The 13,665-nt window shown below is 41.9% G+C and overlaps 3 protein-coding genes across 3 annotated transcripts in view; 1 reads left to right on the forward strand and 2 right to left on the reverse strand.

Annotated features, from left to right (window-relative positions):
* The window catches only part of dis3l (DIS3 like exosome 3'-5' exoribonuclease), a 12,517-nt gene extending 11,012 nt beyond the window's left edge, over positions 1-1,505 (forward strand). The window contains exon 18 of the mRNA XM_015396706.1: positions 810-1,505. Within this exon, the coding sequence (XP_015252192.1) occupies positions 810-1,121 (312 nt within the window). The 3' untranslated portion in view covers positions 1,122-1,505. The remainder of the gene's footprint in view (positions 1-809) is intronic.
* A 106-nt stretch (positions 1,506-1,611) lies between these two features.
* tipin (TIMELESS interacting protein) lies at positions 1,612-8,636 on the reverse strand. Its single transcript, XM_015396707.1, has 8 exons — positions 8,555-8,636; positions 7,211-7,375; positions 7,038-7,128; positions 6,879-6,954; positions 6,232-6,354; positions 6,092-6,155; positions 2,980-3,198; positions 1,612-2,381 (listed from the first exon to the last, which is right to left on the reverse strand). Exons 1-8 carry the CDS (start codon positions 8,616-8,618, stop codon positions 1,612-1,614), a joined length of 1,572 nt encoding a protein of 523 aa, XP_015252193.1. The 5' UTR covers positions 8,619-8,636.
* A 1,360-nt stretch (positions 8,637-9,996) lies between these two features.
* LOC107098852 (lactase-like protein) overlaps positions 9,997-13,665 on the reverse strand; it is a 7,879-nt gene continuing 4,210 nt past the window's right edge. Inside the window, exons 7-11 of the mRNA XM_015396710.1 lie at positions 13,282-13,556; positions 11,888-12,014; positions 11,614-11,813; positions 11,479-11,542; positions 9,997-10,259 (exon numbers count right to left, since the gene is read on the reverse strand). Of these exons, the coding sequence (XP_015252196.1) occupies positions 10,144-10,259; positions 11,479-11,542; positions 11,614-11,813; positions 11,888-12,014; positions 13,282-13,556 (782 nt within the window). The 3' untranslated portion in view covers positions 9,997-10,143. The remainder of the gene's footprint in view (positions 10,260-11,478; positions 11,543-11,613; positions 11,814-11,887; positions 12,015-13,281; positions 13,557-13,665) is intronic.

Here is a 13,665-nt window from a genome sequence, read left to right on the forward strand (position 1 = left end):
TACCAATTAAGGCCTTAGTTTTATTTTGAAGAATTCAATGCCTTTTAAGACTTTTTAAGGACCCGCGGGAACCCTGTTTTAAATTTTTTCCTAGTTGAGAACACACGGGTACCACAATACACTGATATATTGATTTATAGGTAGTTAGACAAATGCCTTTTGGTGCATTATCTATAAAGAGTTAAAAAAACATAAATGAAAAAAAAAAAAAAAAGACGAATAACAGCCGATTCCCAACGCCAACACATTTTATCGCTGCTGCTTTTTAAAGAAATTAAAATGTTCTGAAACATACATGAAATACAACATGAAATTTCAATAAAAGTCGTCTAAGTCAGCAATATATCATGCATCCCTGATATGGACACAATTTCAATTCCATCCATCCAGAATATGGATGGTTTCCCTTTAAGCTGCATCAGTGATGATCCTATTTCACAAGCAGTAAAAACAAATTTAGAAATTTGTCCCATATATCGTCAACAGCCAAAGTCTATGTATGAAGATTATATTTAAAAAATAATTTATACAATTTTTACTCTATTATTTGTACTTTATTTCTTTTAGGTTTCTTATATTTAAATTCGTCACTTTTCCAGATTCTGAGACTTTGACCCAATTTGAATGAAAAAAATTAAAGTATAATTTTGGGATATTTCTGCACTGATCGAGTTTTAAAGATGAGCCTGGAAGCTTTGAAAACCTTCTGATCTGATCCGGGTCGGTACCGCTCCAAAGTGGGCTTCATTCTGCTCCATCTGAAGTGTTAGACCACCCAGAACTCAGGGATCTTTTTGTCCCATCCTCAGGTCCGGATCTCTGTCCTACCCTCCAACTGCCACGCCGACACCCTGAAACTGGAGGTCATCAGCAACAAGCCGCATCGCAGTTCAGCGCCGCAGCGGCCCGATTCGCAGGGGCGCAGCCAGCTGGTCCAGGAGGTGGTGCGGCTCGCCGAGGAGGCGCAGGAGAAGGCAGCGCAGCGACCCAAACTCTCCAAGTGGGAGCGGGAGTTCCAGCAGAGCAGAGCTCCTAACCTGTACTCCATCCTGGAGGAGATCCGGGAGCTGGCTCTGATGGACCCGGACACGGCCTCCCGGTTCTGTGCCAGCACAGCTTAGAGGAGCCCAGCTGCTGCAGAACAGTTCTGTTCCCTGATGAAGAATCGGTTTCGCCGCAGAAAAATCAACTGACACCGGATCTCAGAACCGTTTTTAGCTTATTTATTGGGGTCAAAATGTTGAAATAAGACCAGCTGAAAAACCCAGAACCTTCAGAAACAGGAACAAACACTGATGCTGACCCGGTTCCATTAAAACCAACTGTTTATTATGTTTCATATTAAAATGATTGAACACAGCGCCGGCCCGGCGGGTTATTTCTGGAACAGATTTACGGTTCTGCTTAGAAAGTTTCAACCTGTTTGGTTCTAAATTAATGCACTGAAACCAGAACTCTGCTCATTTCAAACATCAGAAGCGTTTCAGCTTCCAGCTCAGGGAGCATGGGGTTTGGACCTGCATGGTTCTGATCATTTAAAGGCAGCCCAGGAAATGGGTCGCTCTCCTCTGGGTTTATTCCTGGAGGTCCATAACGTCTTTCTCGCCCTCCTCAAACTGCAGGAGGTTCTGCTGGGATTTCAGCAGGAAGGTCCGGTTCAGTGTGAATTAGTGTCCGAGTGCTGAGTGACGGATCCAGGTCCGTATCTTGCAGCTTTTCATTCTGTTCAGCAGAACCTCTGCTCCCCGTCCCACCCTGATCGGACTCAGTGGGAACCTGAGCTGGAGCCTCGGACGGAGGCCGGGGTTCTGCCGGAGCCTCGGACGGACGCTGAGGTTCTGCCAGACACTCAGTTGGAGGTTGAGGTTCTGCCGGAGCCTCGGAGGGAAGCTGGGGTTCTGCCGGAGCCTCGGTTGGAGGCTGGGGTTCTGCCGGAGCCTCGGTTGGAGGCTGGGGTTCTGCCGGAGCCTCGGGCGGAGGTTGAGGTTCTGCCGGAGCCTCGGAGGGAAGCTGGGGTTCTGCCGGAGCCTCGGTTGGAGGCTGAGGTTCTGCCGGAGGCTGGGGTTCTGCCGGAGCCTCGGACGGAGGCTGGGGTTCTGCCGGAGCCTCGGGCGGAGGCTGGGGTTCTGCCGGAGCCTCGGATGGCGGCGTCTGAGTAGAACCACTGAGGAGAGGCGCTTCAGGATGGCTGCTGCTGTCCTTCTCACCCTGGGAGGATTCTGCAGAACCTTCAGCAGAAGGTTCCGTGTCTGTAGGAGGAAGAACAGGGTGGTCCAGGTCCTCCATCATCTTCTCCTCCTCAGCAGAACCATTGTGGACATGCGCTGCATGAACCGAGCCAGGATCACTTCCTGATGAGGGCGCTGTAGCAGCCTGGGAATCTGAAGGATCAGAACAAATTCAAACTGTATTTGAAACATTTCCACAGTAAAAAAAACTATTTAATTCCTGATTATAAAGTATTAGAATAAAAGACAGAACCTTAAAGCTCCAAGGTTCTAAAACATTTCCAATCAGGTCCTGATGAATGCATTCAACAGGAAATTCTTTCATTTCAAGCTATATTTCAAACGGAGGAAGTAAGAAAGGCAGGCGGACATTTTGACAGCAGTAAACAAACGATTCCAGTTTCTTTTTCCAGATTTTCAAGAACTTAGTTAATTTCTAAACTAAAGTAATGCTTGAAGACCAGAGGAGACCCTCAGACGTCCATCTGCTTCAGCCGGGCAGTAACGGTTGGAGCGTTTAACCACCAGTCTGACGAGTTTTATAAAACTACGGCGGCGCACTGAACAGCTTCCTTTCTGATGAATACTTTCTGGTTTGATGCAGTCTCTTATTTAGCATTTTAAATGTCCCTTCTGTCTTCCTGGCTTATTTAATCCAAGATTGTTGTATGAAATGGGCTCTAAAATGTATTTGGTTTAGAGCGATCCGCAGTTTAACAGACAGAAACAGCGTTTTGTTGTTCTGTAAAACCTGGTAGCTGCTGCTGCTGCCGGGCGAGCCGTCGCTCCAGCGCTCGCTGCCTGTTCAGCTCCATCCGCAGGCGCTGCTCCTCGGTCAGGGAGGGCGGAGTCAGAGCGACGGGGGCCGGAGTGGAGTGGATCGGTTCTGGAGGATTGTTGAAGGGGGTCTGGCTGTAGAACGGGTCTGGATCCTGGAACCCTGGCCCGTCTGTCGGTGGTTCCTCCATTCCTGCAGAATCAAACAGGCGGCAGATTAACGTCTCATCTCCTGCCTTTGCTTCCTTCTTCTAATGAAACATCTGTTGTCTGAACGTCTTTTTCCAACCTTTAAAAAGATGCTTTTATCATTTTTCCTGGAAAAGGCAGAACAGACTAACGAGTCAACAGGAACTTAAGGACAAATGAACACCCGTCAAGTTCTGAAAGCTTTAATTTAAGCCTATAGGCAATTGAAAGGATAAAAAAACTGATGATTATCATAGATTATACATCAAAAAACAATTGTGGGATCTAGATCAGGCTTTGGTATAATTTCCTAACGAATTATATGAAAAGGTTCCTTAACGAAGATTTTTTTTTTTTACAGAATTAAACTAAAATTTTCCACTTGAGATCTGGATAGTGACATGAAAAAAAAGTTTTTATCTTAAATGCAAAATATTTATGTATAATTTCACAATGTTTGCATAATTATTGCTCTAATAGAAAATCCCTTTTTTCGTCCCACAATAAAGAAATTGTGGTTTTACTGCAGCAAAAGATTGCAGCAAAAAAGGTCGGACAAATGTGGACCTAAAAAAATGTATAAAAGAGAAGAAAATACTGCAAAGTGTTTTTACAATATAAAACGGTGCACCTGGGAATAAATAACCAATATACAGCTGTGGACATTTTTACAGTATGGATATGGATAATTGAAATAGCAGCAACATCATAAATGTGTAAAATGACAGCAGCATGTTATTTAACTGACTAAGATAGAAACTGTGCAAAATCAGCATGAATGGATCAACTGATTGAGGTTGGAGGGAACAGTGAAGGTTATAAAATCTTCCAGCTGCAGGAGGAAGGATCTGTGATGACGCTTCCTGGTGCATTTAGGTTGCAGCAGTCTTTCACTTAAGGAGCTCTGCAGTTCAGCACCAGCTTCATGGATGGGGGTTTCTAAGTGGGCTTCTCTGTCAGCTGAAAGTTTTAGACCAGCGGACATGGATTAGGGGACCGCGGTCCGGATCCGGAAACACATGCTGGCTAATCCAGATCCAACCTGATTTGAAAAATTTCTAAATTACCGCATGTTGTCTGATGACCGTGTCTAATTTCACTTGCGCCACTTCTCCTGTTAATACGGTAAAGCCCTCCGGAGCGTCCGGCACCAGGCTACATGTGATACTATTTATCCAATGAGCTGCTGTCAGTCTGGGTTGCTGCTGCTGCTACTTTTAGACACAGCAGGCAAACCTGTGGCAAGCCGGGCGATGGGAAAGAAGGAGAAGACGATGAGAAAAAGGGAGCAGAGAAAGTGTGGACTGCTGGAAGAACTGCGGTGAACTGGTGAAAGAAAAGTGAAATGGCGTGCTCAAAGATGACCCTGCACATTTAGAGGATGTTTGGCTCAACCTGCTGCTGTGAAGCAGGATTCTCCACCATGAACAGAATCAACAATAAATCTGGATCCAGGCTCAAAATGAGCTCCTTGATATGTGCTTGAGAATGGCTTAGTCTCCATTCAAACCCAGGTTTAAAGCCTTGCAGGGCAGCCTAAAGCCCACTGCCAACATTAAGACAGAAAAAAGAAAGGAAATAATAAACAGTCAGTTCAGGTGTTTGATAAAATATGTGAATCAGAAAATTGTCTATATACCAAACTGAACGATTGTTGTTCTCCTTCTTCAAAAAACACTTTAGATTTAAAAATGGAGAAATTTTCAGTTTTTTTCTATATTTCTTTTTATTTAAAAATTCAATGTATAACATGGATGTATAAAAACCAAATTTTATTTCAGTGTTAAATTCTGTATAAAGTAACAGATTATAATTAAAAATGTCTCCAGACCTTTACTGGTTGACGATTTTCTTTATTTGCTGATTTTTAATTGGTTACCCCTGGCTTAGAGTCTCTGTACTCCAATTAATAATTACTAAATTAGTTGACAATTATTTAATAATTGATTAATCCAACAGTTTCAGACCTGATAATATCACCAATAAAAGCCAAAAAAGGCTTAGACAGCTTGTTTTTAATCTGGAGGATATACACTACCGTTAAAAAGTTTGGGGTCGCATTAGCACTATACTTTTCAATGAAGATAACTTTAAACTAGTCTTAACTTTAAAGAAATACCCTCTATACATTGCTAATGTGGTAAATGACTATTCTAGCTGCTAATGTCTGGTTTTTGGTGAAATATCTACATAGGATTATAGAGGTCCATTTCCAGCAACTATCGCTCCAGTGTTCTAATGGTACAATGTGTTTGCTCATTGGCTCAGAAGAATAACTGATGATTAAAAAACCCTTGTGCAATCATGTTCACACATCTGAAAACAGTTTAGCTCGTTACAGAAGCTACAACACTGACCTTCCTTTGAGCAGATTGAGTTTCTGGAGCATCACATTTGTGGGGTCAATTAAACGCTCAAAATGGCCAGAAAAAGAGAACTTTCATCTGAAACTCGACAGTCTGTTCTTGTTCTTAGAAATTAAGGCTATTCTATGCGAGAAATTGCTAAGAAATTAAAGATTTCCTACAACAGTGTGTACTACTCCCTTCAGAGGACAGCACAAACAGGCTCTAACCAGAGAAGAAAAAGAAGTGGGAGGCCGCGTTGCACAACTGAGCAAGAAGATAAGTACATTAGAGTCTCTAGTTTGAGAAGCAGACGCCTCACAGGTCCCATACTGGCATCTTCATTAAATAGTACCCGCAGTAGCTTGTATCTGCTGTCTTCTGAAGGGAGTGGTATACACCATTGTAGGAAATCGATGTGACCCCAAACTTTTGAACGGTAGTGTGTCTGCCTCTAATTCTGCAGCAGTTTTAACCAGAGCTGCAGTTTCAGGCTCTCTGCCCTGATCAGCTTTTCCCCTTAAGGCGCCCGCTGCCTCGCGTCTCTCTTACCCCCTGAGTCCATGAAGTCCTCGTTGGTCAGGGGCATGTCCAGTCGGATCCGTTTCAGGCAGGTCTGTGATTTAGAGGAAGAGAATTAGAGACGGTTCTGCAGACGTTCTGCTCAGAGGAACTCTGCTGCTTCATCTCACCTGAACTTCCTTCTTGCTGCCCAGCTTCTCCACCCTGTCGATAAAGTCTTCAAACTGCAGTTTGGGATACAGCCTGTGGGCCCAGTTCTCCATCTTGTGCATGAGCAGCCGCAGGTCCTCGGCCTGAATCAGGAGTCAAACATTGATGATCCATTAGGGTTGATATAGGAATGAGTAACTCTAATGCTTTTTAATGCTCTTTTAGTGCTCTTAGAAATTATTTTTTCCCTTCTCTAGCTTTTTCTCCACCTTGAGCTTCTTTGCCAAGCAAACAGCTTTACAATCAACTGGAAGCAGTTCCCCACAAATATATTGCGATATATCTGACAAAAATAGTTTTTATAAACATATTTTTTTTTTCAAATAACGCATCTTAAATGCAACGGTAATCACATTTAATTAATTTTTATCCCAATTAAGGCCTTAATTGGAAGAATAATAATTAAATGATTTTTAATGACCCGCAGAAACCCTGTCCATTTGCCTCTTTATCGTCTTTAAACAGATGTGATGAAGGGGAAATTCCAGCCTTTCAGTTTGAGCATCTGGGAATCTGAATAAAAATGCACTGCTTCTCACCCTCCAGGGGAACAAACATTTATTTGGTTTTACTGAACGATGACAGTAAATAAAACCTGGTTTCTCACCTCGTGTCCTTTGCCTTTGAAGCGGACGTTATCAAACAAAGTGCGTAGAGCCGGCAGCCCTCTATCTGAAATCAACCTGAGAGGAAACAGCATCAAACATGAGCGACTGGATGAATCAGGCAGTGGGAGAAGAGACCGGCCCCGGCGTCCTGTAGATACCTCTGGGAGTCCAGCTTCGGCTGCGGCCTCTTCACCACCTTCCTTTTAGCAGCAGGAACGTCGGCTAGCTTGGACACCTCGCCTTCCTCTGCTGCATCAGACAACAACCAAACGTTTATCTCATCTGATATTTTCAAACATGAAGTGACTTCAGATGAAGGAATATTCCTGACCGTCTCCAAAAGGGTCTTCCAGGCTCTGAGCTCCTCCTCCTCCTCCAGGGGAGTGAGGAGGAGGAAGAGGAGGGAAATCTTCATCCCCCATAGAGTCATAGCTGTGAATGATGCTCATTCTGTCGTCTTCATGGTCACTCATGATGCCTGAATCCTGCAGGGGAACTGAACAGACACAGATTTATGCCTTAGTAAAGCTTCACCATATGCTGAATTGAAATCCTCATGTTTGCAGAATTAATTTCGATGGAAAAATGGGTTCAAGGCAATATGTACCTAATATAATGGCCTATAGTGTACAACACAAATCAATCCTATTTCACAGACGGTTCACATACACTGGAAAAAAAAAATCGAAATCTAGATAAGTCATTTTTTTTCTTAAAACAAGTGTATTTGTATTTGTATTTAGTCGGTAAAAGAGAGATTTTGCTAATGGAACAAGAAAATTTACACTTAAAATAAGAAAATACAATTGCATTGTCTTATTTTCAGGTGCATTTTATCTAATAATCTTATTTTAAGAGTAAAAATACTCATTCCATGGTAAACTATCTCATTTACTTACTCAAATTAAGTATAAATACAGTTGATTTAAGACATTTTTACTCATTTCTACATTGTTTTTCAAGTGTAGTCTTCACCATCATCATTCAACAGTGGGAAATAATACAGTCAACTTTATATAATGTGATGCTGGTGAGAAATTTTCTATTGAAGTTAATTGAATTTTGCAACTAACTTTTCAGCAATCTGCCCACCTGAGGAGCCTGATACCAAACAAACACTGGAAAACTGTGCAGCAAAAATCTCTGCTAATATCAATAACGCCCAAGTTAGGAGAGGCTGTTCATCCTAAGTAGATTACTTGGTTTAAGGAGTAATTTTATAGTCTAAAAGGTTTCATGGCAACTTATCAGCAACTGAGATGTTTAAATCTTTCCCTAATTTCTACCAAAATAAACAAGTATCAGTTCAGAATCCCTTCTCATCTGCAGTACACTCTGTAGACTCTAGGGGGCAGCAACGCGCGGCCCAGTATGAGGAAAAAGCAGCGATGAAGGCGGTAAAATCTAAATTAACTAAATCAAAATCCTTTCTTTTAGAACCGGTTAGTAGGTTCCGAATATTCGTCCCCTCTCAGATGATGTCACATTTATAAAATACTCCTTTTTGGCAGTTGAGAAAAACTGACCGTAAGATATAAATAAGTTACGGACGATATTAATTAGCAGAAATAACAACCAACAGCTTGGAGAAAAAATAAAACAAATGAAACCCTAAATCTGCACACAAACAAAGACATATAAAACTCTAAAACACGAAAACAACGCTTTAATATACCTGCTGGTGAACTGCAGCGCGAAATCAGACGAACCGCCACTTCTTCTTCTTCTTCTACTAACATCCGGTAGCTGCTTTCTTGCCACCTACTGGATGCAAAAGGTTTTACATGTCAGGATAAAAGCTACCTTTAGATCCACCAAGCTTTTAAAATAAGCTCTTACTCTGTCCTGCTTGTATTTTCTATTTAGACAAAGATGAAAACTAAACGGAAAAGATGATTGTTAGGATAATTATCAGAGATGATGTGTGAGTTTATTACACCTTTATATTAGCTACCTGTTGCCTGTCAGAACTGATGTTTTCCACAATAGTTTATCTAATTAAGACAGTTCCTCTGTCCAGATATGTAGAGTTATAATCTTCATTCTGTACGTGGCAAAGATTTGGAAATGGAATAAGAGCGGCGTCCTTCAGCTAAGAACAAGATTTTTAACTTGCAACCTCTAAATACTTGAATTGGCCTGCTGCAGTTAGACACCGTCTCTCTGATGTCCTAATCAATGATTGGGATCCAGTCCTGTTATTAATCAAGTCAGAACCTATTATTTTTACAAACATTTACATAATTTACATTTGCCACCAGAAAGTTAGGATATAACAGAAGGGAAATTTGGATGTACAGAGGGCTATGAAAGCAATTATTTTCATGTCTCAGTGGAGCAAATAAATCTTGTGTTTCTATAAATGTGCACATGTAGTTTAACAAGGATCCTAAAAGCATTTGTTATTAGCTTAAGGATACCGCTCTCATTCCATTCCCTAATTAGATAAACTACTGTGGAAAACATCAGTTCTGACACGCAACAGGCAGCTAATATTAAGGTGTAATAAACTCACACATCATCAATGATAATTATCCAAACATGATAATACACAAAAAAGTAAGAAGATCTTTATTGTTATAGGAATTAAAGGTGAAGGTCAGGTGATTTCTTTTATTCTTTCTTCTAATCAATTAATCTGTTTAAAGTGGGGTTTTTTTGTGAGTAGAAAAGATGATCAGACTCTAACCTTCCTGGTCTTCCTGCACCAGAGGAAAACATTCACTTTGTGTAAAAAACAAAAAGGTTATAATGAAACATAAACTTAGAAAAGATCATTTTTTTGCTTTATATAATTAACTTCTCCTTCAGATTTATTGTTTTAAACATTTTTTTCTTTAAAAAAAAAGACAAAAGCCAATATATAAACTATAACTAAATCCATATAACACAGAGTAAAAAATGAATTTTGAAGCTTCTGGTTTTGATTCCATCTATTAGTTCTTTCTGTTTTTTTAGGCCCAAACCTTCAAAAACATCAAATAACTAAAAGATGTTTGACTGTGACTAAATGTTCAGTCAGGTTTAATCCTCAGTGATCCACACAGTTGAGCTCATTCTTTTCCAAAACCTCCAGAAGTTCATTAAGTGATGAATAATCAGACGCCGCTGGTTTTGAAAGTTTATTAACAATCCAAAGGTAAAGAGAACAGCAGGACATTTAAAGCAAAAACAGGAGGAACGAAGCTGCTCTGATTGGTTCCTCCAGCTTCAGGGCATCTGAGCTCTGCTGCCGTGGCATCAGACGCGGTGAGGGTTGGTCTCTCAGAGGCGCCGCCGCAGCAGAAACATAAAGAAAACCGCACTGAGGAGGATGCAGAGTGTGCACACAGTGGGAACAACGATCTCTGTCACCATCTCCATGTGGCCGATCAGTGGATCTGCAACGGACCAAACAGAACCTTCAGCTTCTCTTCAGCCAGGAATCAACGACTTCCTCACCTGCAGCTCCATCAGAGCAGAACAACATCCCCACCTGGATAAACGACTCACATGTCAGAAGAAGTTGGAATAAATAAACATCAACCTGATGACAGTAAGGACTTTGAGACTATGAAAAATCAGCCGAGGTCTAAAGGCTGAGAACTTTTGACCTTCCAGTTTAAGAGAGCATCTTGATCATAGAGAAGAGATCTGAATAAAATGAGGTCTGGACTCGGAGTTCTGGACAGGACCGAAACAGGAGAATAAAAGAGCCGATTTGGGATTTTAGCAGAGCTACGTTTCATTGATCTTCTGCTGAGTAAAGAAATAAAAACAGAAATCTGAAAGTTTCCTTCCTAAAGCTTTTTTTCCTGGATTAAGAAATCACTGTGACTTAAAAATATATTTAAACAGGAACATTGAAGGTCAGAGCAGAACAGAACCTTAAAGATGTTTATTCTACAGGACATTACAGCAACTGATTAATTAAGCATTTTAGGGATTTTTATTAATGATGGACTAATAGAAAAAAGTTAATCCCTGATAACAAAAATAATCCTTACTTTTGACACGTATCATGAATAAATTCAGCCCCTTTACTGAGATGCCCCTAAATACAATCCAGTAGAAACAACTTCTTTTATTAAGCAATTAGCAGCTGTTCTGATTCTGACCTCATGGGTTCATTAGAGGAGAACTGAGATGGAGACCAATTAACCCAGCATATGGATCAGGGAGGAAGTTCTGGTTCAGTTTAAAGCAAGGTTGGTTCTAGAACAATCTTAGAAGCTTTGAACATCTCCCAGAACTCTGATCCATCCGCAGGGATCACTCACCCACGGGCCAACCAAGCCTTAGAGGGAAAGGTTGGAGGAGGAGAGCAACAGAGGACCAGGGTGACTATAGAGGAGCTGCAGAGAGCAAAGGCTCAGGTTGGAGAATCTGTCAACTAACCTGGTCTTTAATAGAGAGAGAGAGACCTCCTGTGGGTCAGAGCAGGGCCATTAAACAGAGTCCAAAACCTGCTCCTAAGCTTTTCCAGGATTGACTAGATAGCTGTTTTTGGAGCAGATTCCTGTGCCCTCCTGATCTATCTGAGATGTTCTTCAGGCTGTCGGAGGAACAAATGAGACAAAGCGTGTTCCTGCAACTCCTTCAGAGCTTCCTCATACTGACCTGCAGCCAGCAGCTGGTTACTGGAGGAGCAGGTCTCCACAGCTTTCCTCTTCCAGCTCTCCACCTGTGGAGACCCAACAGATCAGAGCCCAGCAGAGACTGGTTTTAAAGCTAAACCCTCCTGTTGGGGTTTACCTCTCTCTGGTTGGGAAAGCCGTTGGAGCTGACGAGGCGCTTATAGAACTGGACTGAAGCCTTTGGGTAACGTGGTTTGTTTTTGTTCCTGAAGTCCACAAAGTAGAGGCCGAACCGTTCTGAGAAGCCTTCATCCCACTCGAAGCTGTCCAGGAGAGACCAGGCGGTGTATCCCTTCACGTTCACACCGTCCTTTACGGCTGGGTCCAAACAGAGACAGAGGTTTAACCAATCAGCTTCCTGGTCCACAGCAGGAAAAAAAAAAAACATTCACCTTTCAGCATTTCGTTGATGTATTCTCTGAAGTACTGCATTCTCCACTCATCACACAGGTCGGTGCAGAGCATTTTCTCCGAGACACCGTTCTCCGTCACGTAGATCATCGGGTTTCCATACTGGCTCTGTTGGTGGGATCACACATTAAATTCAGGAGGTTAGTTCTGCTCGGACAGAACCTCGGAAACCGCTGAGCAGGACTCCCTCCAAACAAACAAATAGCCTTTCCTGGAATTTTATAGGTGGGTTTTTATCAACAGTTCTCAAGATATCGGAAGTCCTGTGAGTTTTCAACTAAAAATATTGCTTGGAAAAAAACATCCAATTGAAACCTGAGAGGTGAATTATTAACAGCTCCATTAAGGATAGTTTGGGGTTTAAATCCTTTTTTCTCTCCATCAAACTCTTTTCATTGGGATTTTTTTTTAAATGTGAAAAAGAAATCATCATTATGCCTCATCCAAAATACTTAGGTTATCCTGAGCTATCTCTATAGTTATGCTGCTATAGGCTTAGACTGCTGGAGGACATAGGGACCTCTAATGTTCTGCTATCTCTGCTTTTTCTCATAGTAGCTTCATCTGGTCTGTTCCTGTTTGGCTGTGACTCCATCCTGGAGAGAAATATCAGCTATGCTGCTTCATCAACACCTTTGTTTATAGATGTTGGAGCTTAGCCTGTTTTTCAGTGTAGTCCTGTTTCTCTGACAGTAAATAACTGGATGTGCTCCCTTTCATCCTCTGACATGGTAGCTGGCTCGAGGCTCGTCTGCCTGGCTGTGTGTTTCCTGGACGGGTCTGCCTGTGGAGCTGGTTGACAGTTGCTTTTTGTATCTCTGCTTCTTTTTCTATGTCTGACTTAGACTTAGACTTGGTCTGATTCCCCAGTTGGTCTCAACTGCCTCTCAACAGAGGCCGCTCACACTGAGCCTGGCTCTGGTTCTGCTGGTGGTTTCTTCCTGTTCAAAGGGAGTTTTCCTCTCCACTGTCGCTACAAGCATTCTTACTGAAGGGTCAATGATTTGATGCAATTAGCTGGTTTTCCTTCGATAGAAAACTTTGAACCAATCTGACTGGATGATCTGGTTGAATTGTCTCTGTAAAGTGACCTGGGATAAAATGATGTGAATCAGTGCTATAGAAATAAACTGAATTGAATTGAATTTGCAATGGTTTAACAAAGTCTTATTTATCATGGTAATGCATGAAGAAAGAAGGTCCAAAGAGGAAATGTGTGGGAGTTAAGGATAGCTAAATAAATTAATAGACATACATTTAATGTTTAAGATAAAATAAAACATCAGACTTTGGATAGTAGAATGTGGATCTAATAAGCACATATAGATTAAAACCTTCTGAAGATGTGAAGAAAGTTCTGATTTAATTGGTTTACCTTTATAAAGTTTAATGTGCGTCGGAACCCCCAGGGAACCGAGTAGAGCCACTCAGAACCAGGGTCAGGCCACTGTGGGTCCACCAGCTCTGCAAGGTCTCGATCTGCAAAATAACTGTCCCCAAAGCTCGACGGGTAGTTCTTCTGGGTGATGTAGCGGGTGGTGTAATGTCCAAGGCCCAGAAAGTCCACAGTTCCTCGGATGTAACTCTTCTCCTGAGGTGAGAAAACAGGCAGCCGCGACGCTCCCAGACCTTGCTGACCACTTTTTCTGCCTAAAATACCAGAGTTAAGGAATCATCAGCAGACTGAGATCATACTGGTAGAAGGTAAACAGTGTACAAACAGCTTCTGATCCTGACAGCGAGTTATTGCAGAAATCTT

This window comes from Cyprinodon variegatus, unplaced genomic scaffold (genome assembly GCF_000732505.1).
Source record: "Cyprinodon variegatus isolate N-32 unplaced genomic scaffold, C_variegatus-1.0 Scaffold816, whole genome shotgun sequence".
Classification (NCBI taxonomy): domain Eukaryota; kingdom Metazoa; phylum Chordata; class Actinopteri; order Cyprinodontiformes; family Cyprinodontidae; genus Cyprinodon; species Cyprinodon variegatus.

Excerpts from the sequence above, each read along its gene's own strand:
- tipin (XM_015396707.1), bottom strand. The coding sequence starts at position 8,618 with ATGTTAGTAGAAGAAGAAGAAGAAGTGGCGGTTCGTCTGATTTCGCGC. Across the intron at positions 3,199-6,091 it reads GGACTTCATGGACTCAGGGG|GAATGGAGGAACCACCGACA; the intron begins GTAAGAGAGACG and ends TTGATTCTGCAG. Across the intron at positions 2,382-2,979 it reads GCAGCAGCAGCAGCTACCAG|ATTCCCAGGCTGCTACAGCG; the intron begins GTTTTACAGAAC and ends CTGATCCTTCAG.